This window comes from Aulonocara sp. 'chitande type north' Nkhata Bay, linkage group LG16 (genome assembly GCF_057382095.1).
Source record: "Aulonocara sp. 'chitande type north' Nkhata Bay isolate Kocher_YH1m ecotype deep benthic linkage group LG16, A_spYH_male_GT1.1, whole genome shotgun sequence".
In the NCBI taxonomy this organism is placed as follows: domain Eukaryota; kingdom Metazoa; phylum Chordata; class Actinopteri; order Cichliformes; family Cichlidae; genus Aulonocara; species Aulonocara sp. 'chitande type north' Nkhata Bay.
The window spans coordinates 29,383,184-29,408,526 of NC_141359.1; the positions used below are offsets into that span (position 1 = coordinate 29,383,184).

The window sequence follows — 25,343 nt, forward strand, 5'->3', positions numbered from 1 at the left end:
CCCTAAAGGGAACAGCCGCAAAAAGAAGAAGTAATATTTACCTATATGTGAATAACACCTGTGCAGTAGGACTAAGTCCCATTCTGCATTCTTCCTATTGAAATAACAGGTATTATTTTAATTAATGACATTTCTCACTTCTCTTTTAATTATGAATTTCTAACCGAATTCCTCTTTGTGATTAAAGATTCACTTAATAAGCTGTAAAAATGTATTGTCTGATGATGCAGCATGCTAAGGATTAGATTAGGAATTCTAAAAAAAGAAAAGAAAGATTATTGTCATAAATGTGGGTAATTGTTATTATTTAAGCCACGTTTTACAATTTTTTTTTTTGGATGAGTCTGACATGTAATATATATTATATAAGAAATACTGATTTATGCAAAGTTCCCTATTACAAGTGAATAGCTATTTAATACTATTTTAAGTCATAGTGGGTACCATCTTTCATACCGGATTTCCTATTGGCAACAGCCGTACAAGGAACGTACAAGGGTTAGTGACAAGGATAATTGCGCGGTTGCCAAGTAGTTAGTATCCTGTCGTGAGGAATCGGAGGACGCTTTCTTACCAACCTGGCAACTTTGAGTATGCGCTGGATACGGCAGACAGTATGGCGGACAACGAAAGTGATTTGGAAACAGACGGGCTTGAATTAGCTCTGGACACGTTGTGTGCTAAACACTGCAGCGGCGAATCGTCACTGAAGAGCAAAGAGTATTGCTCTGAGTTTTGTGAGGTATGTCGGGTGAATTTATATCCTGTGATTTACGGAGTCGGCGTTTGTTTATCGCTAACGATGCTAGCTTTGAGAGCTAATGCTAGCCCCTGAGCAGCTCTTTTAATGCAGTTATGTGTTTAAGGCGGAGGCATAGCACATCAGAGACAGAGCAGAATTAGTTAGTCAGAGTTTACAGGTACGAACTGGACTTTTGGGTGTCTTATTTTTGTATTAGTGTTTGTTTTTTTTGTTTGACGTTAGCTTTATAGCTAGATAGTAAAGCTAAGCTAATTAACGTTGTGGGCTTAACAAGGTTTGATGAACGAGGGAAATGGAGCAGTTTCTACCCTTGCTGCCTAGAGTTGACATCAGTTGATAAAAATGCAAAAAGACGTACGTACTGACAAATGGTAAGTTATTTTTAGGGAAAAGCAGGAGCGTGGTTTCCTTTCACAATGCAAGGTGCCCTCGAAGTGAAAAAAATACCATAGCTGACTGCCAAATCGCAACTGAATTGTTTCACTATCCAGAATAACAGTACTCTGTTTTACATATACACACTTGGAATGCGTTTATCTGGGAGCCAAACGTTTGGATAGCTAGTCGGATGAATTGGCTTTTAACTATCCTAGAGCATGGAGCTTTAATTGCGTAAATTAATCCATAAGTTCCACCAGTAGCTGTACTTAAAGTTTACAATTTAATAAAGTTGATTAACTTTACTATTATAGCACTTATACTTACAAACACGCAGTTGCGAAAATGCTTCACATTTAGGATAAAAGAAACATCCCTCAATAAAATGGCACACTGTAACTACCACATGGTACCTATACTCAAAGGTGTATGATGTATAACTGAAATTAATACACATGGTTAAAACAAAGAAAAAAAATACGGAATACAAGTTTATAGTGTCTGCGAAATGAGTAATCTAAAACTGTGTTTTAAAGTGGACATGAAACACTAAACGTATTAAGGCTAATTTACACCATGGAATCTCACTCTACAAATGGTCATAGATTTAACACTATTTTGAAAGCGGATTTAGGAAATAAGTGTTTAAAGTTTCAGTTTTTAGATCATCTGTAGAACCACTTGTGCCTATATGTTAGCTAACTAGAGACAGAATTAATAACCTTGTACAAACTATAAAGCAGTGTATGAGGGTCACTGTTGCCTATGTCTGTAGCAATGACTTTTATTTTAAAAACAAAACATGGATATACTGTTCATTTTCACTCTCCATTTCCCACTTAGTGGTTCTTTGTTGTTGGCTAGCTGCACTGAACCAGGAAAATCCACCTGTTTGGGCTTGTGCTTTATAAATGAGCACTGTGTGGAGGAGAGCCTGTTTGATTCAGGTGCACTAGTGGTTCACTGGACCAACAAGCTAAATTTGAAAATTCAAGGATAACAGTAGTTATATTTTATCATTACAAAATATCATTTCAATTAAAGAGTTTGGCCATACTTGTGGATTAACCATTACAGAAACATTTATTTTTTTTGATAATTATGAATACTGTTAAGTTATGAGAGCTGTGGCACAAACCTTAGATTGGGTGATGGTCTAACAAATGTGTTAGACATCCATACAATAAATGTCTAATGGAGATGTCAAATAGAAATGTGCATTCTAATGAACATTTCTATTTGATTGTGTTACAGTGTGTCTTATTTACGTTCTTATACTTTGGTTCTAAGATCCAATTTGTGTTCATATTCACACAGCACATCCACCAGCTGTCTTTATTATCCAAACAATTTCAGTTAGAATTCTTCTTGGTTTTGATCGTAGTGTATTGTTAAAACATTAGTACTCTGATGTGCAGTGTGGACGGATAATGAGTTCCACCATTTCATATCAAATCACTATTTTCTATATATTACTTGTTTTTAACTTTTGGCAGCGTAAACCTTTCTGTTGTAAACTGTGTTAGATGTGGGATGAAAAACATACAGCTTTTAGCTGTCATGCATAGGATTCATTTAAGTCTTTCACATTTCTGTTTCATTCCTGGACAGCTTGTTGAGGAGTACACAGGGCAATGGCAAGTTCCTCTCCCGCAACTGAAGGTGCTGCGGACCGCACTCTACAATTTTACCAAAGCCACCACTGCCTTTACAGATGACTGTCAGCACATCCAGTATGTTCTCAGCAGTTTGGCCTTGTAAGTGCAATGTTCACTGGAAGCTGTTTTAATGTGCTGTATTGATTGTAAATAAATTTATTTGAATAGCTGAACCCACGTATTTGGTTCGAAAATTCTTAATTGCCTAGCAGAGACACGACATAAAATGTTATTTCTAAAACAAAACTGTGAGACAGTTACTGTGAAAAATCAGTGTTGAAAATAGTACAGAACATTTTCTGTAAATCAGTGTTTGTTGATGCTTTCAGATAAAATTTAAAGGCTGTAGCTTAAATAGAGGTGAACCATAAATTCATGGAACCCTTTTTTTATCTGTTGGGAAGAGCTGGAGCTCCGTGTCCAAAAGGAATAGCAGAGTTGTATTTGCTGCCTGTCTTTGAAATAGAAAAAGACACATATTGTTTTAACTTGAATCATTTGGTAATGAGCAGCACAATTTTGAGTTGATCACCTCTCCTTTAAAACTAGCACTTGTAAGGCATTCATGTTCTGGTGGTTGTCACCTTGGTGTGAGATATTTTTCTAATGTCTCTGTCATTGTCTTGCAGGAGCTTCTTTGAACTCATGCTGTTTTTCAGCAAGGAAGAATTTGTGGAAGAGCCTTTAAAAGACATCCTTGACTCTTTTCAGGTGATTAAAAACTGACCTACTGTCAATTCACAGTACAATTTTGTAAAAGCCAGGTGTTTTTACAGGTGCTGAGTTTTAAACTAAAGGTAACAATACTTGTCTCAAAACTGCTGCCAGTTTCTTCTTGCACCAATGTTTTATGATTGAAAATAGTGACTAACTCAGCTTCCTTCTATAACATTAAGATTTTGAATGAACGTCTTCTCTGCAGATTTGCCACACTCGCCTCATGAGGCACAGGAACATCTACCTTCAGCATGTAAAGCAGATTATTAAAGTAGGAGGCCCATGGGAAAATCCTGTGTTACAGGGAATCCTGAAGGAGGATGATTTGCCACCAAACGACGGTAGGCATATGTGACATATAGGAAATAATACAATGCCTGTCCAAAATAAGAAGTCATACATGCTTATATTTCATTGCATTGCCTTTAGATTTGATGAGGCACACATAAGTTGTGATAAAGTTTCAAATAAGCTTGGGCAATGTCACCACATTTACAGAGTTGCATTAAGTTTTTTGCCCAGATCTTGTATTGATGGTAAAGGACCACTGCATAAAATCTTCCAAAGATTACATCAGGGTTATTCTCTGGCTCTGTGATGACCACTCCATGTATAAAAATCATTTTTCATGCATGGAGTCATTTTTCATGCAATCACTTCTTAAGAAATTAAGTGGGATGAATCTTGGTATGTCATCTTGGAATACGATAAGAAAATGGCATGTAATATCACTGAAACTTGACCTGGCCTCTTGAAGAAACCCCATTTCAACCCCTTCTTACCCTGATACACTCATTATTAAACAAATTTTGTTACTAAACTACCAAATGTTTCAGTCATCTTCTGTCATGATCATCCCCCCCCCACCCCCCACCCCCAAGCAACCACATTTCGTTCTCAATACACCATTATATCTATCATCACGTTTTTAATAATACATTGCACTGTCATTGCTTATATATAAATATAGGCAATGACTTTATTTTCAGCAGGTAGTTCATATTAATACCCATCCCATGAGATTTACATTAACACATGTAATTACCTTCTATGCAGTTGAGGACTACGTGAGCTCAGAATTGCCAGTGTTCTTGGAGCTGCGAGTGCGATATCTGCAGGCCTGTGAACGAATGCAGGAGGCAATGGCTCTTGCTAAAAGCTGCCTGGAAAATCGTGAGGCTGGAAAGCATCTATACTTCCATCAGGCCTACTTGACCTGCCTCTACAAAGCCTCGCTGCATGAAAACCTTTACAAGGAGGTGAGAATTGAAGAGCAGAACAAGTAACCTTGAAAGAATTAGTGATAGGCGTTTCTAAAAATGGACATGGATGAATAAGAAAGGGGGGAAAAATGCATTATTTAGTCTTATTTATTTGTTGATCTACTATGTATTTAAAGTCTATGTTCAAATCAACCCAAAACAGGAAAATAGTTAAGGCTATCCGGTTGTTCAGTGATGACGCGACGGATCCTACTTCCGGGTCTAAAGTAGTCTGCGTTTAATATGGCTTTTGTGTTGTTAACATGTTTAATGTTATGTATTTTCTTCTATTTGATCTCAAAAAGCTCCTAAAACAGTCAGTGATCACTGTTGACCTCTCTCGGCTTTTATTACCGCTAATCATTTATTTAAGCTCAGTTTTTAAAACCTTAGGATGTAACTACAGCCCAGCCCATGCAGCAGTATATGAATGACTAACCTCGTATTGTGGATGGATTATCTCAGTTGTTCTCCTGGCTGAAGGTTGGTCCTTTTACAGCATCCTGCCATGCGATTACATTTGTTCCTGACCACCGAGAACACTCACGTTAACTTTTATCGAGTGGAAAAAAAAGTTAGCTTGTTTATATTATGCTAACATAGCTGTGTCGCTAGCGGTCACGTAGCACATCATTATATACCAGCTAGCCCAACTTCAGTAACCCTACAAACGTCACTGCTGTTTAGTTTTCTGTCTTCATTGATGTTGGAAGTGATAACAGAGCTGTACGTTTTAATTTGTTTCCAAAACCCCGCAGTCAGGACATGCTATATTGTATTTAGATAGAAGCTAGCGAGCTAACTCCCTGCTAACTTCTAACTCCGTTAAATGTCATAAATTCCGTTTTCATGGATGCCTGGATGTTAAACTAAATTGTTACACCTGGTAGAGCAGAACGCTGATCATTTTATTAAAGATGAAAGACTTTAGACAGTTTTTCTACTCTCAGTAATGCCATAGTGATCGTTTGATATATGGACCTGCAGCGGAGTTTAGGTCCAGACATGGCTAGTGACGTCAGACTGAACAACCGGATAGTATATTAGTAAATATGATGTAACTGTATCACATATAATAGGTGACCATTTTGCAAATGAAAAGCTTTGTGAATGCCATACATTAACTATAATACATGTTTTATAATAAATAAATGTATATGTGTATTTTCTTAACTTCTTCCTTAGATGGCAGAGATAGATGGTCGTGATGCAGTGGAGATAATCTGCAATACAGAGAGTGTTGAAAAAGATGAGCTGTTGTTATCACTGTGTAAAGCTTTTCTTACACAGCAGCTACACAATGGAGACATGTATTACATCTGGTAAGTGTGACCTCATATAAAGGATTCAGCAAATATTCAGACCCTCTATAGGCTTATCAGGCCAGATTTCAGTAGTTTATCCCATTCCTTTTTGCAGATCCTTCCATGATCTGTCAGATTGGATGGGTACCATCTGTAAACTGCCATCTTTGGGTCTTTTAACATATGTTCTATGGGACCATGTCTCAGGTTTCTGTTACACTCAAGGACAATCAAACTTGTACTGAAAGTAAAGCTTGCACTGTTTTCTTGACTGCATGCTTAAGGTCTCTTGTGCAGGTCTTTTTTTCCAGCCCCCTTTCTGAATTTAGCTTTGTTTATTCTTTCCTTATTTTTGACCAGTCTCCTTGTATCTGGCACTAAAAAGCTCTGGAGCGCTTGTGAGGGGGAAAATCTTAAAGCTTTACATTTATTAAAAACTTTTTATTGACTGTCCCTCTCAACATCTCCGTTATAGAAGTCTTAGAGTTCTTAAGAGAGTTCCTTTGACAGAACTTTTTTTTTAGTAAATGTAAGGGATTTGATTATACATTTTGGTGTGCCACAGCAAAAAGTAGAAATATTTTAAACATATTTTTACTTTTTGGGCAGGAGGTTATTGACTATAGAGTGAAAGAAATAGCAATTTTACTACAATGGTGTGTCTCTCTCCTGTCAGTTTCTTCAGCCAGATTATGCAGGGTTGGGTATAGGGCATATCTTTGAATATGGCAGTAATGTGAGTTGTTGAAGTGATAACCCCATTACAGTGCATGACTTTATTTAATTATTTTAAATGCTTTAGCATCTCTCTGTTTGTTGACTTAATATCATAGTTGTTGCCTGATTAAAATCATACCTGAACTAGATGTATATGTCTTTATGCAGGGACCTGGTGTTTATCTGGAGCAGACTGTATCTTAGGGCCCATCCCTCCAGACAAGGCTTCTTAGCTGAGTGCTTGCAGCTGGCCTCCTCTGCTACCAATGTCAGAGCCATCTTCCCCTTCATAAAATTGGTCACTACAGAGGTGAGATGTCATTGCAGCATCATCTTTTGTCGCCCTGTTAAATCGTAACAGTTTCTGTACACTGTCTATAGTGTACAGAAACAGTTTAAAGTTGTGTTTTTAATACTGTTAAATATTAGTTAAATGCTTTGGTTAAACTGTTAAAAATGTAAGTACTGCAGACATTTACAATTGGCAATTGAATATTTTTTTCCTTTTGATTTGATTCTTATATCTGTTTTAATCAGATTTATTCATCTGTGTTTATTTCCTTTTGAATAGCTGGGTGGTGATGGAATTCAAGTTTGCGTGGAGCTTTGCGCCAGGGCCCTGCAGCTGTGTGACATGCAGGCTGACACTGTAACCCGGTCACTCGTTTGCAAGACAATTGCCTTCCTGCTGCCCCATGACCTGGAGGTCTGTCGAGCGTGTTCCCTTCTTGTGTTTTGCCAGGAACGAAGCTTGGAGGCATACCGAACTGTCTCCCTGCTTTACATGCATCCTGATCAGGAGCCGCATCCCCACAACAACCCTGTCCGGACCTGTGTTCGCTTTCATATTCTTCAGGTTAGAGGGGGTGATGCGATATATGTTGAACTTTATCTGATATGGGCTATATTTCGATATTATAACTGTGTGATTTGTTTACAACTGTGTTTTGCATGATTGTTGTTTTTTTTTTTTTTTTTTTTTTTTCTTTTCCCAGATGCTAAAGGAGCGCCTATGTTTTGACCCTGAATTTTGGAACTTCCTGACCCTTAGGACACATTGTTTAGAGTTAATGAATGATAAGGTTGTGACTGCTGCTGTTCTCGACGAGATGGAAGAGGAGAAGGCATATAGTGAAGAACTACTAAAAAGTAACTGTGTAAATGAGTCATGCACTCAAGACTCCATCTCTTGCAACTGCACTGAAGCTGGATTTGTGAACCTTCCAGAAGAGCAAACTGTAGATGGAGAGGCTGGAAAACGTGTTGCACTGTCGGATAATGATTCTCTGAAGAGGAGGAAATGGAGAAAAAGGCTACGACGGAGAAAACGGCCTCGGTCTGATGATGAGTTTGAAATAGGTGATGATCCAGAGATCAAATACAATGTCAAATCAACCTCTTTAGGTAATAACTCTGTGTACTCACTAAGGCGCAATCACACTAACAAGGAAAATTCTTCTGTAAGTCTCCCTCTGAACCGCAATAGGGAATACTTGTCTAGATGTGTTAAGAGCAAAATTTTGAAAAGAAAAGGTCAAAAGAAAAGATGGTTGCAAGGTCTTCCAAGACTGGAGCTGGTACAGGCAGTGACAGAGAAAAAGGTCAAAGTTAGAGGGAGAAAACGGGGAAGGAAGCCATTATCAAAACTGGAACTCTCATATCCCGATAATGAAATATACCTTAACAAGGAGGAGTATGGATTTGAGAAAAAAATGGACACAGAAGACAAAGAGCAGAATATGCCTCAACTGAACTGTGAGCTTGAAATGAGTGACCAGAAAGAGAACCAACTTGGGCACTTGAACAGAGAAAATGGAGAACATAATGATTTGTTTTATGAAATTAAGAATGATAGGCAGATGAAAGACCTGAAAGACAATGAATTTGAGCAGATGACAGACTTTAAGGAGAATGGAGAACATCCTGATTTGGCCTTTGAAATCAAAAGCGAACAGAGAGCGTATCAACTCGAGAAGATGATGGGCCCTAAGAAAGAAAATGGAGAACATAATGGCCTTGATTGTCATAACACTTTAAGTGAACCATCCCAAGAGGAATCTCAAACACAGGTGGAATCCAAACTTTGTGAAGGTCCACCCATTGAGAATCAAGCTGCTATCGGTATTGCTGAAGCTGATCCTGTGGACCTTGATGGTCCACTATTGGAGTTATTGGATTGTCCAGTAGAACTCTTTCACAGTTACTCCTTTAAATCCAAATCACCTGACAGTGAAAATCCTCAACCGCCAGAATCTACAGCATCTGAGGACCTTAATGGCAGCAATGAAGAGGAACCCCATCCGTCAGTTGAAACAGAAACAACAAACATTGAGGTTAGTTATTTCTCCATATTTACATTACTGTGCAAGTGTCTCAAGCCTCCCTTATTTTGTTTTTTGCTGGGATGCGAAAGAGGAAAGGGATGCAGTGATTTATTTAAACATGCACACCCATGGAAATACAGGCAGAAACAAAGTTTGTACAATTCTAGCAAGTCAATTAAAGTCAATATTTGGTATGAACACCTCTATTCTTGAACTCTCTTAGGCAAGTTTTCCTGTGGTTTCTTTAAGTAGTCTTCAGGAATAGTTCTCCCAGGACATTCAAAGCTCCTCTTTGGATGGTGGTTGCCTTTTGTTCTATTCTTTGTCAAGATGATCTACACTTCATTCAATAATGTTGAGGTCCAGGTTCTGGAGAAGGCAATCCATGATTGATAGTGTTCCACTGAGTGTTTTTTCTAGTCAGGTACACTTTTCTGCACTGACAGAGTGTTTGGGGTCATTGTCATGCTGAAAATTAAGCCACTGCCAATCAGATACTTTCTGCATGGTATTGTATGATGACTCAAACTATGACCAGACTTTTCTGCATTTATAATAGGATCAGTTTTGACAGTTAACCCAGTATCACTGGAGACCAGTGTTGGGCAAGTTACTTTAAAAAGTAATTAATTATAGTTACTAGTTACTTCTTCAAAAAAGTAACTGAGCTACAAGATTCTAAAAGTAATTAATTACTTGAAAAGTAACTGTTGCTACTTTAGAAAAAAAAAAGTTTAATCCTCTGGGGTCCAGGGTATAATTAGCCATTTTAACCACTTTTGATTTTCCCTCTACATTTCACCTTTAAAAACTATTTATTTGCCTTGTTTTGTATCATTCTTTCCAGCACAACCTCACGTGTCTGAATTTACAGTTATGCTTTCATTTTGAGATACTATATTAACACAATTGATCTAAAATCAGACATAAAACATAAAATCTGAGTAGAAAAAGTTATATTTTTTATTGTAACAACCACAAACATGTTTATTGAATCATATTTCATAACTTTAAATGCAAATATAAATTGTCAGTTTTAAAAGCCTATGCACAAGTTTTGCAAACAAGTTATTTGCAGCTTTTTACCTTTTACTCTCTTTTTTTAAAATAACCATTTCAAACTATTGACAGAACAATCAGCTGTTCTGCATTCAATACGATGCCACACAAATTATTTGTGCCACTCCAAAAAAATAATTTCTGTCCATTATAAAGGAGAACATACAGCCTGATACCTGCAGGTCTGACAGCAGCAGGTGTATCACTCCTGTTTTCTACCTGGAGATAGCAGTCACCTCGTTGTTCTGACACACAACACAAAACTATCCGCAACACTACACACTAACTACACAAGACAACACATTAACTACACACTCCAAACATGCTAAATGTCAGAAATCTCAAAACTCGCTCTCTCTCTTTTTCTGCTGTCTGTCTGTCTCTCCCTCCGTCTCTCTCGCCGTCACTTGTCGGGATGAAATATTATTTTACATTCATAATCTAGGTTACTAGTCATAATCCTTATTATTACTGTTGCATCACTTATGATTTATCATTATCATTTCATTGACACATTTATTATTTATTAATATAATGTAGTTATATTAAAGTCGGTATTTCAGGTGTTATTATTTATTAATATAATGTAGTTATATTAAAGTCGGTATTTCAGGTGTTATTATTTATTAATATAATGTAGTTATACTAAATGTGTCAATGAAATGATAATAATGATAAATCATAAGTGATGCAACAGTAATAATAAGGATTATGACTAGTAACTAGAGCTGGGCGATATGAGATTTTTTCATATCACGATATGTTTTTTTCATTTCAGGCGATAACGATATCTATCACGATATAAGCCAAATAACTATATTTGTAAGATTTAAATGTGCCGTTGCTCACAAGTAAAATGTGAAATAATCAGCAGCTTGTTTTTATTTAAATATTTATTTCCCATAATAAGTTCAACAGGGTAGATGTACTTAAGGAACATGAGACTTTTTCAGATAAATAAAGGCAAATATTGCAAACTACACAAAAGGCAGCCACTAAAGCGTTTAAGTTTCAAAATAGAACAAATGAAACAGACTAAATTGTCAATTCCACTTAGAAACAAAATATTAATTCTAAAAATAAATCTTAGTTTGTTTTACAGAAGAACAGACAAAACTGACTAACTTTTGTCAATATCAAATAAACTGAGAACTAAAAGGAAATTCTCAATCTCTCCTTGTTGTATAGCTGAGCTTTTCAAACAGTTTTAACAGTTACTTTAGTCTGACAAAAGCCGAATGACGAATTAGCGCTTCCAGTCAGAGACTGAGGCTACGTCCACACGTACACGGGTATTTTTGAAAACGGAGATTTTCCGTTTTCGTTTTAAAAAATAATCCCGTCCACACATAAAGGCAGAAATGAAGGAAAACGCTGCTATGAACATGCCAAAGCAGCAGGTGGCGCTAGATTCCTAACCGTGCAGAAATGTTGGCCAATCAGAAGTCTAGAAGCCTCGGTGGGAAAAAGTAAACAAAGCTGGGGCATAGAAGCAGAACCGAGTCGTATGTGTGGACGGACAGTAACTGTGTGTATATGTAAGCATTTAAACACTGCAGAGAGTAGAAGTAACAGTAACAGTATTGTAGAAATTCATTTCACCGAAACAATAACGTGGCGCACAGTGTGACGCATGCACCAGTTTATTGTATTTCCAGACTTGCTTTCGGCACAATTTACAGTGCACGCTACTCTGTTTTTTGTCAGACTTGAAATAGCCGAAATACCTTCACACTACGGAACTTCTATGGCTCTTCCGTTCGACAATCTCTCCGGCATTGGAACCATCATCTGTTTTCTCTTCGGTCACGCTCGGTTGATTTTTCTAGTCGGCACACTCATTTCCTCCATTACGCGCTCTCTCCATTACCCGCTGGCTGCTTCCCAAACAAACACATGTGCGGCCTGGCACTTGTGCTGTAAGTAACAAGTCACGCGACGTGACGCTGCGGCTGTGATTGGTTCGGCTCTGTGCTACTTAATTTGGATTGGCTGACCTTTTTTTTTTTTTTTTTTTTTTTTTAAGAGGACAAGAGCGGCGAGGTCTATCGCGATAGCTTAATTTCTCTATCGAGTAAAAGTTATATCGCAATACATATCGTTATCGTTCTATCACCCAGCTCTACTAGTAACCTAGATTATGAATGTAAAATAATATTTCATCCCAACACACTCCTAAAACTTCCATCTTCCTAAACCAAATGTCATTTTGCCATATCATTTTTGATTGGTCGACATGGTGCATTTTTCCACCAACACGAACGGGCTGTTTTGTTTGTTTGTTTTTTTTGTTTTTTTGGTCTTAAGCAGAGAGTGCTTGCTAGCGCTGTCCTTAGACGTTAACGTGACGAAACTATTCAGGAAAAAACATGCATATATATTCTTTATCATGACTCAGACTTTTGCGTGGCCTATCAACACAATTTAAAAACTGGTACATATCACCTTGTTGCTTTGTAATCTTAAGCAGCTGCGCGCGCTCCCGCGGGCACCAATCACTTTCTGGTAGACGATCTGGTAGGCTTTTCTAATGACCATTAGAAACGCCGTTGCTTGTAACGCCGTTAATCCCATCACTGCTGGGGACCACAGACTTTTGCACAGTACTGTAATTTAAGAAATGTTGTTATGAAAGTCAATTATTACAGGGAGATATTTGAAGTATGTTCTCTTTTCTTCATATTAGGTTGCATTTGATTGCACATATACACTTCAGGAGAAGTACAGTTTTGCATGCAGTGAAATGTGAATTGATGCTCTGCTGCTTCCAGCTCTGATTTGACTTTTCTCTTTTTCAGGTAAAAGTTAAGAGAACATGGAAGGACAGGGCTCTCCGTACTCAACAATATTCTCATTTGTCCCACTACTGCACATTCTGTGGCAAAGACTACAAAGGCTTGAATGTTATGAGACATGCTCTCTCGCACCTCAAAAGTAGGAAACTAAAATGCATCCTCTGCGGAAAACGCTTCAAACAGCTTCCTTTTGCCAAAAAGCACATTCTTGAGCACATTGATACAATGTGCAAACAAAAATCTTCTAATAAGGAGCCATCCATTGAAAATGCTCAAGCTGCTAATGGAGTAATAGACAATGCAGGAAATAAGTGTAAGCCTTGGGATAAAAAACAGACTATTTCTGAGGGCGAAACTTTTGGACAGAGACCCGGAAGCAAAGCTAAAGTGTCACATCTCAAGAGGGAAGAACGAATCATCAGGAACCTCCGTACCCTCATCAAGAAGACATCTGTGCTTCACAAAAAATGCAAAAAACCTAACACAAATATATTCAAACAGATCGACTTTAAGGATGAGCAGGTAATCATTAAAGAAGGCCTGGTAATTGTAAGTAATCCATCTGTGATTGAAGAAGAGGGGCAGGAGACGCCTGCGGGAGAAAATGCTTGTGGTGCAGACATCACATACCACTTGTGCCCGTCTGACTCCTGCGATAGAGTATTCTTGAGGATGACCAACACACTAACAAAGCATGCTATCAAATGCCATATTACTGAAGACAAGGTGCTAGAGAAGACTTTTGTTTGGGCCAAACACAAGTGCACCCTCTGCCTCAGGTAAGAGAACTTTAAATAACTGCAGATATTTAAAAAAAAAAAAAAAAAAACGGTCTCTTAACTGATTGTAAAACACTAAAAGACTCCATACATGTACAGTTAAAGGGTTTGAATTTGGGAAGTTGATTCAGCATGTTGCGCACGGTTTTTTTTCTCTCTCAACAGGCAGATTCAGTTTCTTCAGCATTATAAGGACCACATGAAGAGCCACAGTAGTCCTCTTCCACACTTCTGCTACCATCTAGAGTGTAAGCAGCGCTTTGTGACACAGCAGGAATTAAAGGATCACGTAAATACCCACCAGCCCTTCCGACCTCAGTGTCCTTTCAGTGGCTGTGAGAAACTTTTCTCAAGTTATCTGGGTCTATATGACCATGAATGGAGGCACTATGTCCCAGTCCCGCAGAAAGACGAGCTAGAATTGGGACCCAGCAAACTGATAAAGGAAAGCGCTGAAGCTCCATGGAAACAGAGAGTGAAGGTCGAGGAGATATGGCTACAGAGTAAAAAGGGGCAGCAGGAGAGTCCCATTCCTGATGGTGAGGCCTCTCGTGTTGAGGATCTCACACTAATAAACAAAACTGATGGTGAGACTGGTGGAATAAATGCGCAAAACAATAATCTTCTTAAGTCTGATAACTATTCAGAGAAAACTGTTGCAGATCAGCACACAGATGATACCAAACCTACCATCAATGGATATGAAGATGTGAAAAGAAATGTTTCAGAGGGGTTCATGTCCACTTCTCACACTAACGCTGCTTCAGCGACTCCCACCAAAAGATGTCGAAAAAGACCAACTACTGTCGAGGTAGACCCTTTAAACGTCAGAGATCTTGAAGATATTTCTACTTTGGCCGAGGGAGTCCAACAGAATATAGCAGAGCCACACATTCCTGAGCACAAAACCTTCAAGCCCGAAGATCCCTCCTACGCAACTTTTGTTAAGGCCCCTTTCATCCGGCCACCTCCATCCACCTACCTGGATGAATCTGTGCTTTCAATGCGCAAAAGGAGGTCCACTGATGATGCTCCCAAGAAAATCATTTATTGGAGTCATAAGAAAAAGAAGGACCCTGATCCAGAAAAGGAGCAGCAGGTGGAGGATGTGGCCCCCGAGCATAAGATCAGACATCGCTGTGATAAATGCCTTTCCTCTTACAGCAGTCTGGAGGAGTTGCAGAAACACAAAGCCCTCAACACGTGCTCTTCCCTCTTTGGCTTTGATTCAGATGATGAAAGTAAGTTTGCTTAACTCCATTTTCTGACCCTGTGTTTTTTTTTTTTTTTGTTTTTTTTTTATTACCTTGAACAACCAGTAACTGTTTTTCCCCTTGCTGTTTTTTAGGTTAATATTTGCAGGAGTGTGAAGAGTTGGTGCAATTGGAATGGCTATTTCTGTTACTTGGCTCAGGAAGGTCCTTCATGACAACTAAACACTAAAATCCTTTCTTAATGATCAGTCATAGTGCTTAAGGCAAAGGAGATGTAAACCAGAAAATACCTAGTACCTAAAGTACCTAAAAACCAAATTTGGGTTGAAACTACACACAATATTTATTCACCCTTTTTTTTTTTTTTTTTTTTTAAAGCTAATTTGACCTGCTGACTTTGTCAAGTCCATGTAAATTTGGGAAATACACTAATTGTCAGGTAACGGGAATCTGAATAATGGACCCATTCCCTCTGCTGTGGTGTTCACGAGTCTTTGGAGACTGGATAAGAGAATGAATTCTACACACAGTTCATCATTGGAGGTGTGAATTGCAGTGTGCAAACAACATGTATGTTCTGTGGTCTTCCAAATGAGGCATAGACCACTTAGTTTGTATCGTAGAGCACTTGAGAACTTACTAGACATGACTGTAAAGGTGGATATCAGATGGCTGCATCATCGTAACTTTTGTACACTGTAAAATCTATTTTCTAAATAAGTCCTTAAAACCCCTGTCACAAATGCACATTTTAAACTAAGAAAATCATGTGGGTAGCAGTTGGGTGGGACTGGGGTTGCCTTTATTAAATTTCTCTAGTTGCGATACAATTATGTATTAGGGCCGTGGCCAAAACATTTGAAACAATGTAAATCTGCCTTCATTTTGTCAAACTTTCTGTACAGCGTATGCATTACTCACAATTCTGTTAGTGCCAAGACTGAATCAGTGTTCACACTGTAGGATGATAAAAACCATGTAACTAATACAGTACCAGCTTGCTTTAAAGTTTTTATTCTTTTAAGTTGGTTTAAACAATGATTGTGCATTTCTTTATGTAGAGTATTTCACATTTATCATATATGAACCTTTCAGGTGGTTGATCTGTTTAATACCTTTTTGATGTAATGTTTATATAAGACGATGCACTTAAACCTGCTTATTTATATGTACAAATGTCAATAGATTGGATTTGTAAAGGTATTGATTCCCCATCTATTTTTCTTAAAGAAAAAAAGTGATGAAATTTGTTTGAATAAACAAACTAAACCTCTGCCCTCTAGTGTGATCTGCTTTAAAGCTTAGGTTGCGTGCTGTGAGGTAGTATAGTAAAGGAAAACACAAACTCAGTATACGCATATAGGTCAACATTGCATATTTATTTATTTAGGGATGTAAATTTTTTTGTTGTCAATCCTAGGAAAGAGGAACAGTGATATTAGAATTGTTTAAAAAAGTTTTTTGCATCACATCTTCCTGATACATGAGGTATGTTTATCTTTTGGGGGGAAAAAAAACAAACAAAAAAAAAAACGGGGAACATCTATAAACAAAAATCTTGTGTTGTTTAATTTAGTCCACAAAGTGTCTCCCACTCTTAACACTAATATAGTAAAGCCAAAGGTGCACTTTGTTGCTGAAGGCTGCATTCAAAGAAAAACTACAGTCTGTTAAATAGACTGGTGTCCTCAAGTCTATACGCAGTAATCAGTGTATGCCTGACTTTTATCAGATGTGGTTTTTTACTTTGTGTACTTCGATATCTGACATTTTAGGTCCAAGCAGTTCTTATAGCCAAGCACACAGGCTGGGGGAAGAAAGAAAAAAAAAAAAACACTAGCCAGCAGAGGCAGTCCTGTTATAGTTACTATTCAAGACTGAAGGGTATTCCTCTAACTCATGCAGCAAATGTGTTCCATCTCTGAGACTAATTTAACCATTTGCTTTGGTGCTGCTTGTAGCCTTAACAAAAACACAGCAGTGTGCAGGAATCAAATGCTGAAAATGATTTTGCAAACAAATGCAAACTATACAGAAATGCTAAGACTAGAAAACAACATGCAGCATACGATGCACTGATGACATCAAACAACCTGGTGTCAGATTTTGCTTTGACCTGAGATAAGAAAATCTTAATTAAGACGATGTGACACATTATAGAAACTTAATGGAACGTTATTGCACTGCTATGCAATGTACAATGAAGCACCATACTAAAAATTAATAAAAAAAAAAAAACCCATGAAAGGCTAAGTTTAAAGAAAAGCTCAACTCCTAAATAAGAATAGTTTCTGTAAACTTGTTCAAGGTGAAACTAAATACACTAATATCCTATTGAATTAATGACCAAGTGTACATTTGGTACATTTTGGTAATGTACACTTCTAAAGACTTTTTTGTCCAGTTTCTGTAGACATGCTGAAATAAAAATCTGGATCAACAGCACATTATTCACATACAGACAAACAGAACAGCGACCTTGTGAAAAAGTACAAATATGTCTCAGTAGCATAAGTAGGCAAAAAAAAACATGCAAAGTGTCAGAGTGCATCCCGAACGGGTTTGGTTTTGATAAATGTTTCATAATTTTCTTTTTAAAACAAATAACTGTGCTAAAAAACCCAAAACACAGTAATAGCACTTCTGCAATTTACAGTGGAATACCTGGATTAAAAAGAGGGTTGAAAAGCCACATAGGCTAACATGCATAGAGGAAGAATAAGTTTACCTATGGTTGATAGGAAGACAAACTGATCCATACATTTAAATAAAGTCTAAGCAGCAGACACTGGATATGTCTGTGTGTTCTACACAGTGCACACAGAAGCTGCTCCCTTTGCTGACGTAAATCAACTACTCATTGAGTGCATCCTATGCTGACCAACTAGGACAATAAGAGCAGCACAACCAGATTTCATTTGTCCCCTTTAAAAAAAAAAGCTCAGAGGTTGTTAACCGCAAACAAACTCAAAAAGGATCATTATTTACAAAATCTTCACCTTGCATTTCAGATTCTACAGCCACAAGCTGAGTTGTGACTATATAATATCCACACCTATATTCGATTTCATTTAAAAGATAAAAGGAGCAGCAGCTAATCCTTCCTTTCCCCACAGAATGGAAAACCAAACCATTTAAATATGTAGGTTGCAAAATGCTTAAATGAAGGACCAGAGAGAAGAAGGTGCAGTCTGCTGCACATGAATGAGTGTTTTTCTTTAAAGTTCAAAAGGTTTTCTTATGGCTTATAAAAGCAGTATGTTTGATAAGCCAAGTTATCGTTTCCATCTGCTATAAATATACGCACCACATGAATAGCTCAACCAGTGTTGAACTGGACAGAGAGGAATGGGATCATCTATGAGTCCTGAGTGGCTGACATGGAAAGGAGAGCCACAACTATGGTTACAGATAATAAAATATGTTTAGTGTGCATTTGATGCTATCAAGCTGCTGGAGTACACCATTCATGTGTAGAAAATACTGAGATGATCTTACCAAATTCTCTAGTATTTACACAGCATCAAAAGATGGGGTGTAGGAGCTTACAATGAGAGCAGAATGTGCTCCTCATGTCACAGGGACATACATTATGTTCTGTATAAAACATACGCATGGTTAAGAATAAGTGTTTTTCCATTTTGTACAGATTCAATCAGAAGACAATGGACGTAAAACATGTAGACGTACATACAGGTAGGTGTGAATGCATTTGTGTGTGAGCTCAGTGGGTGCTGTTGGAGCTCCAGTCATAAGGGAGAAAACTGACTTTGGTCTTTCCAGCAGAAACGACGCCCTGCAGGCTGGTCTTCTTTGGTGAGTCACCCATGTGATCCAGCACCCATCCCAGCAGCTATGAGATAGAAGGGGATGCAACAAAAAAAAAACCATTAAAAAAAACAATTCATCTATTTTTCCTACAAGAAAAATTCAGGATCCATACATGTGCACACATACAGCTATTAAACTTAAAAATACCTTCTCATCCGTGCCTCCAAAATCAGCTTTGTACCACTTAAATATCTGACTTAGGTGCACTTCTTTTTTTACAGAATCTACCACACAGGCGTAATCATTCTCCAGGAAGGCCTCGGCTGCTGTGCGGAGCTGGCTGTCAATGTCCTGAGAGGGGCGAGCACATAAGAATTAATTTCTGACCATTCAGGGTGCCGCGATTATGGGAGACATTATAAGAGGCAAGACTTGGGAAACCTGATATGAAATCTATGGGACAATTTCACAACTGTAAAAACTGTGACAGAAGAGGGAGTTTCCAAGTGTATTTATTTTAGCTAAGCCTTCTCAGAATCAAAAAAACTAAAGCGAAATCACTTACTTGTGGTGTGTATGTTTTAATAGGTGGACAGCCCTTTGCACCACAGTTCAAGGCAAAGTGAATCAGTGGCTCAGCATCTGGAAGTGCCACCTAGTGGACAACAAGAGACATGACCTTTAGTTAACTAAAGAAAACTGTCACCACATAAATTCAGCTATCAAAATGTGAATACTTGAAGTCGTGGGTCCGTTTTGGAGAAGGGTCTTCGAAGCTGTGCGACACCTTTTCTGTTCCCTCTAAGAATGCCATTCTCAATGTCCTGCAGCGTGAATACCTCTCCTCCAATCAGGTAGCTCACATAATTGAAGAACTACAATTCAAAACATTCCTAATTTCAGCACATAAGTCTTATTGATATTACAAAGGAATTCTGGGGGAGACAGTGTAGCTGTGTAGTCCTACTCTGTATCTTTGCCACATGTTGGTGGGAGCCCCTAGGCGTAGGTACCCATGGATGACTAAGGCATTGTAGATATTGATGAAGAAGGCCAGCTTCTCCTCCCGGCTAAGCGACAGCAACTCCACCCTCTGCAGCTGAATAGCTAGCTCACAGTAACGCTCAAAAACAGGATTTGCTGACATGCCTTTATAGTCCACAGACTGTGGGAGCATGGACACAAAGTACATGCATTTAATTTAACCGTTTGTACAGGGATAAAGTAACAGAGAAGCATTATCCTGTCAAAATATCTTGACAAACAACCTTGAATGTAGGTCACAAAAAGACCTGCAGTGAAAAATACAGTAGAAATGTTTGCAGACAAGTTTTTTCTGTTTGCCAAAGTGAAACTTCATATGAACACACAGCTTGCCCAGTGCAACAGTACACACTGTGTGGCACAGATCCAAATGCACTGTTGCTTTTACAAAATAGCAACATGCACTCAGTGAGCATCAGGGACAACATTACCTTGCCATCGGCAGAGAGATGCTCCGAGAACAATTTCAGAATCATCTCCCGTAAAAGCAAAGAGAGCTCAGTGGCTGGCAGGAAGACAAAGAGAGAAAAACATGAAATAAAAATCAACATAGTTCAGAGTCAAAATATTAAACAAGAGCTGGGAAAAAACAAAACAAAGAAAAAACAAAAAACAAATTGTGCTTTTTATCAGGCGCTATAGAAAAAAAGGAAGCTGGGTAAAATCCTGCTGGTATCATGGTGTGACTCTACAGGTTCTACAAGTGTGCAGCTTTCAGGTATAAACACGCCAACACAGAGCCAGCCAATATGACTCACCACCACCATTGCAGAAGTAAAGGAATATCTGACAGGAAATTAAAACCAAGTATTAATTTGACCCAAGCCCACAGCAAAGCAGGAAACTGTTGTGAAACAGCCAGCAGCTGACATTGAAATCCAGCTAGGTTCTTTGCAGCCTGATACACTTTATGCATAATATCATCATAAAGCATTATTTATGATCAAATATAGTTTATTTATTTAGTCTAAATTTGCTAAGTTATGTTAATTCACTGATGAAGACAGTGAGTTTAAGTATTTTTTTAAAATACTGCATAGATTTTCAAGACAGAGAATGCGCTCAGTCACGCAGGCGTTGCAAGCTAATGAGCGAATGATGTTTTTATTGGATACACCATATTTCAGCTCTTAAAGCCACAAACCCAGAAGGATCATATGCTAAGTTAGCAGCAAAGAAAGGACATGGGTTAGTAGAGTGCTGAAAGACACTGCTCAGAGTGAACCTGAAATGCGATACGTGCACACTCCAAGCCTTATCTGGTCCTGACGTACCCTGCATGGGACTGCAGGTTGAAGTCTGTCCTGCGTTGAGAGCTGAATCATCCTCCAGTAGCCTGTACAGTGCATCCATGGTGTCTTTTCCTTCGCCAAAATTGCCATCCTGCTGCTCATGGCCATGAACTCTGATCATGTACTTCTTCTTCAACAATGCCTGTCCAGTATTACAGGCTGCAGCCCTGGCTAGTGTACACATAGCCACAATCAAGTGCTGACAGAACTGAATTTGACTATGTTTTGTAAGGATAGGGGCGCTTGGAAAATTGCATGAGATTTTACCCATATCACTGACAGCCTTACTTACCCATGCCCTTCTCTTTTTGCAGCCAGTCAACCAGCTGACTTCCTGAGAAGCTCTTTTTGTATAAAGTCAGCCCCCTCCTATGACTGCCAATCATGCTGGCATGTTTGAGGTCTTCCACTAGGTCTGCCAACTCATCTCTCTCACACGTAAATTCTACACGCGTGGAATTTCCAGGTCACACATGTATAAACACACAGAAATATAATCATGTTCACACATGTATGAAAGAATTTGATAAACGATGTAGTTCTGCATCTGTGAAAAAATGTCTCGCTGGTGAGAAAAGGTATTGCCTGAGCTGGGTAAACTTCTGGCTTCTTTCATTTCAACACAGCAGCATTGCTTTGGTTTGTAAATGAGATTTTTGGAATAAACACTACTGAAGAGGAATTAAGTAAATGTGTAACTGTGTATATATGGCACAAGCATTACTAAGATTTTTTTTAAGCATCAGACCTCAGTCCTGTCTATTATATAAAGTCTGACAGGGATCACAGAGACAAATCATGTTTCCAAAGAAATATTTACACGCACAAATGGCAATTTCATTCTTTCTTCTCCCCCCCCATTATATTGTACACTTACCTGCCACTTAATTAGGTACACCAGTTCAACTGCTCATTGATGCAAATATGGAATCAGTGAATCTCATGGCAGCAACACAAGTCTTTTAGGCATGCTTCTGCAACATTTGGATGGTTAGAATCTGGTATAAGGAACGTATTGTATAATATGGTTCTGACTGTATATGTAAAGGGTGTCATTGTTAAAAAGGCAAAACTGTAAGTACTCCAATAGTCTATACATCTGTGCAAACACTAAATAAAACTGCTCTATCAGAAGCAGCTCACCTATATTACACCGACTACAATCTGATGACTTGTTCTGCTCTTCAGTGCATTATCGTTAGGTGCCAGAGATGTATGTGTAGTACCACGTACTGTTGATTTTAATTAAACTTCACAAAAGCTAACATTAAATTTCAATATTTTTCTACAAACACTGTTTACACTGTACATATGAGGTGCTGTGGGGCAGCCCAGCACTACTAGGCTTATCCAGAGTTTCAGGTTTCCTGTATCAACTGTCCGTGTTGGCATTTGGAGGAGTAGAGGAGCATGGATGTAAGACACACACACACACACACACACACACACACACACACACACACACCTGATGTTGCCTAAAAATGGCTTTTTCACTACATCAGCCAATGCTATTTCATAACCACTCTTTGCTCTTGGCTCACCTTCAGCCAACAATGACTATGCATAACCGGACACGCTGACTTCAGACCATGCTTGTCTATTTCTTGAAAGATAGGCAGTTAATATACTAAAATATCAGAAGGTATTTTACAAATATATTTAAGAACCGCATTAAAATGTGCCTTAAGAGCATTTTTGACTGTAAAGGGAAGGAAAGGAAAGTAATGATCTTAAGCAGGCAAAAACTCTTAAGAATTAATTCCTTACCTCCTTCGTTCTCTGAAGCTGTATGCTCTGACTGACTCTGTTGTGGCAGAGGTGGTGCATCTGCTGGAAGGGGCTCTTCCTTCACCAGACTTACCAGCCTCTGAAGCTCTTCAGGTGACTACAGAAATTACAGTATCAATTCAAATTAGTTTTTCTCCCCCATTTTTGGACATTGCTTGACCTCTTAGTTTACTGGTCATTAGGGACCAGTAAACTAGTGGTATCGTCAGAAATGTTTTCCTTTTCCTCACCAGTTTCTGCAGGTCGTCGTTACCTCCAACATGAATATTGTTAAAGAAGATCTGAGGGACTGTGCTGCGTCCTGTCAGCTCCTTCACCTTTGCTCTCAGCTCTGAATGACTACCGAGGTCTATGTCACATACAGGCACTCCCAAGCCAGCAAGGGTGGTCTTGGCCTGCGTGCAGTGTGGGCAACCCTGGATTGAATACACAGTTATTCGCCCAGGAGCACTGCTCTCATAGTCTCCCATCGGAAATACTAATGGAAAATCAAGAGAGAAAGATTTATACAATTTGAAGAATGTATGCAAAAATAGATACTCCCTAAGCAGAAAACATACCCAACATGAAGCACACTTTTGGCCTCCTCAATTTGTACAAAATGTAATAAACTCCTTGAAATACAATTATCTAGTTTTAGGCTTTGTGTACATATATCTAGTGTATACTGTTTATATGTCCTGCCCCTGTGACCCGGCCCCAGATAACCAGAAGAAAATGTATGGATTGTCTCTAACAACACAGAAAAGTATATATATATTGAAAAGTATATATACACAGGTTGAAATATATAGATACACCGCCGCTAATATTAAGTTAAGTTTCCCTTAGCAAGTTGCACCTCAACAAGACACTTTTGATATCCATTATGCTTATGGCATAACTGTGCCTAGATATTAGACCACTATTCTTGGCAGAAGTAGTCCACACATTTTCAATAAGTTTGAGGTCAGGGCTTTAGGAAAGTCAGTCCAGAAGCTTAATGTTTAATGCTTAATCCATTTCAAAACTAGTTTGAATGTAAATGGTAAATGGCCTGCATTTGTATAGCGCTTTTCTAGTCCCTAAGGACCCCAAAGCGCTTCACACTACATTCAGTCATTCACCCATTCACACACTGGCGATGGCAAGCTACAATGTAGATGTTTGTTTGGGACCATGGTGGTGTTGGGACATCCAGTTATATTCAAGTTTTAACTATCTAGCTGTTGATTTGAGGTGAAGTTGAAGAATTTGAAGGCAACCTCGTTCATTATTCCCAGCCCCAGAGCATGATACTACCACCACTAGACACTGGCAGTTTCTTCCTCCTGCTCATTTCTTAATATTTCCTTGTGTTGAAAGCTGGCCAGTGTGATGTGCATGTCCTGCGAAATGATTTTTTTTTTTTTGCAATGACACAGTTCCTCATTCCTTCTGACAGCTTTAGCTTTGAAGTCTATCAATATTTGTCTATGCGACCCAGATGCTAGATAAAAACCAGCAGGAATAGGTCAATGTCTAAGGTACGTTTCTGTGTCATTGAACGTACACATGTCAAATCCCCTGATTTGCTCTCGACAGAAACCTCCAGATCTAATCGCGTTACCACGATCATACACTGATTTCAAGAAAAGTATCAAACTGTAAGATGTAAGATAGTTCAATTCAATAAGACCAAAGATAAACAGTAAATACCAACGTGTGGTTGAATGTGAATCCCGACAGAAGGGAAAATAATATTACATACCCTAAAACATTACTGTAAGTGGACCAGCAGTTTAACTGAAAAAACTAACAAGAATGCCTAAATGTTTAAGTGACATGTAAATAAGCGGCACTGCACTAACAACATACCAGCTAAGCTAAACGAATGGATAACTAGCTGAGGGTAAATTAGCAAATGATAACAGTACATTACCTTTCGGGTTCACTAGCTTCACAGTACGATATTAAACTGGAGAACGGATCCTCTTAGCCTCGTTAAAGCATGTTAATATGATAGCGTGACGCCAGCTAAACAGGCTGACCAGCTCTCCCGTCCGAGCATCGCTACTGCGCAGGCTAGCTGCTAGCTTGGTTTATGATGCCTTCAGGAGCTCACCGTACACTTCAAATTTCAACGATTGATATTTTGGTATTTATTCTAATGAGCCTCTAATAACTCAAAGAAAAATGGAGAAAACTTCCCTTTTTTTACGTAATAATTACCATAAAACGTGTCAGTACACAGCACCAGTTTCCCTGAATGATACAGCAGAAGACACTGCACTCTCTAGCTCCTACTTATTAGTGAGAGCAAAAAGTAATGGAAAAAATGTCTTTTGTTTGTTTTGCTTTCTGTAAGTAAATATCAAGATTCCCATATTTTTTACAAACCTAAAGGCAGCGAAAGCCCTTCTGTACTACATTCGTGTTCACTCTGTTATCGTAATTTCTAGCTCTTACGGTGACAATTGCGGTGTTGACAATACCTTAAGTTGTCTGCCCTCCGAAATA

The 25,343-nt window shown here is 38.5% G+C and overlaps 2 protein-coding genes across 4 annotated transcripts; one reads left to right on the plus strand and one right to left on the minus strand.

Moving 5' to 3' along the window:
* Positions 1-530: 530 nt before the first annotated feature.
* LOC147311788 (zinc finger protein 654-like) lies at positions 531-20,402 on the plus strand. Of its 2 annotated transcripts, XM_086267686.1 has the most exons (12): positions 532-742; positions 2,753-2,898; positions 3,429-3,510; positions 3,722-3,857; positions 4,573-4,775; positions 5,964-6,100; positions 6,968-7,109; positions 7,371-7,655; positions 7,795-9,132; positions 12,981-13,756; positions 13,922-14,997; positions 15,105-20,402. In XM_086267686.1, exons 1-12 carry the CDS (start codon positions 617-619, stop codon positions 15,107-15,109), a joined length of 4,452 nt encoding a protein of 1,483 aa, XP_086123812.1. In that variant the 5' UTR covers positions 532-616; the 3' UTR covers positions 15,110-20,402. The 2 variants fall into 2 exon arrangements, with proteins under 2 accessions (XP_086123811.1, XP_086123812.1); XM_086267685.1 differs by lacking the exon at positions 15,105-20,402 and having other exon boundaries at positions 531-742; positions 13,922-15,011.
* LOC147311789 (uncharacterized) lies at positions 16,329-25,339 on the minus strand. Of its 2 annotated transcripts, none has more exons than XM_086267688.1 (11): positions 25,319-25,339; positions 23,096-23,343; positions 22,845-22,962; positions 21,370-21,522; positions 21,060-21,248; positions 20,217-20,290; positions 19,709-19,906; positions 19,479-19,616; positions 19,307-19,396; positions 18,949-19,092; positions 16,329-18,823 (listed from the first exon to the last, which is right to left on the minus strand). In XM_086267688.1, the coding sequence occupies exons 2-11, from the start codon at positions 23,333-23,335 to the stop codon at positions 18,695-18,697; spliced, it is 1,473 nt and encodes a 490-aa protein (XP_086123814.1). In that variant the 5' UTR covers positions 23,336-23,343; positions 25,319-25,339; the 3' UTR covers positions 16,329-18,694. The 2 variants fall into 2 exon arrangements, with proteins under 2 accessions (XP_086123814.1, XP_086123813.1); XM_086267687.1 differs by lacking the exon at positions 25,319-25,339 and adding an exon at positions 24,766-24,921.
* Between the last annotated feature and the right edge of the window lie 4 nt (positions 25,340-25,343).

What these genes read in the sequence shown, in the direction of transcription:
- LOC147311788 (XM_086267685.1), top strand. Translation starts at nt 617, where the DNA reads ATGGCGGACAACGAAAGTGATTTGGAAACAGACGGGCTTGAATTAGCT. An exon ending in ACATCCTTGACTCTTTTCAG is followed by an intron (nt 3,511 to 3,721) that starts GTGATTAAAAAC and finishes TCTTCTCTGCAG; the next exon opens with ATTTGCCACACTCGCCTCAT. An exon ending in TGATTTGCCACCAAACGACG is followed by an intron (nt 3,858 to 4,572) that starts GTAGGCATATGT and finishes CCTTCTATGCAG; the next exon opens with TTGAGGACTACGTGAGCTCA.
- LOC147311789 (XM_086267688.1), bottom strand. Translation starts at nt 23,335, where the DNA reads ATGGGAGACTATGAGAGCAGTGCTCCTGGGCGAATAACTGTGTATTCA. An exon ending in AGCTTCAGAGAACGAAGGAG is followed by an intron (nt 21,523 to 22,844) that starts GTAAGGAATTAA and finishes CCACGCGTGTAG; the next exon opens with AATTTACGTGTGAGAGAGAT. An exon ending in ATCTCTCTGCCGATGGCAAG is followed by an intron (nt 19,907 to 20,216) that starts GTAATGTTGTCC and finishes ATGCTCCCACAG; the next exon opens with TCTGTGGACTATAAAGGCAT.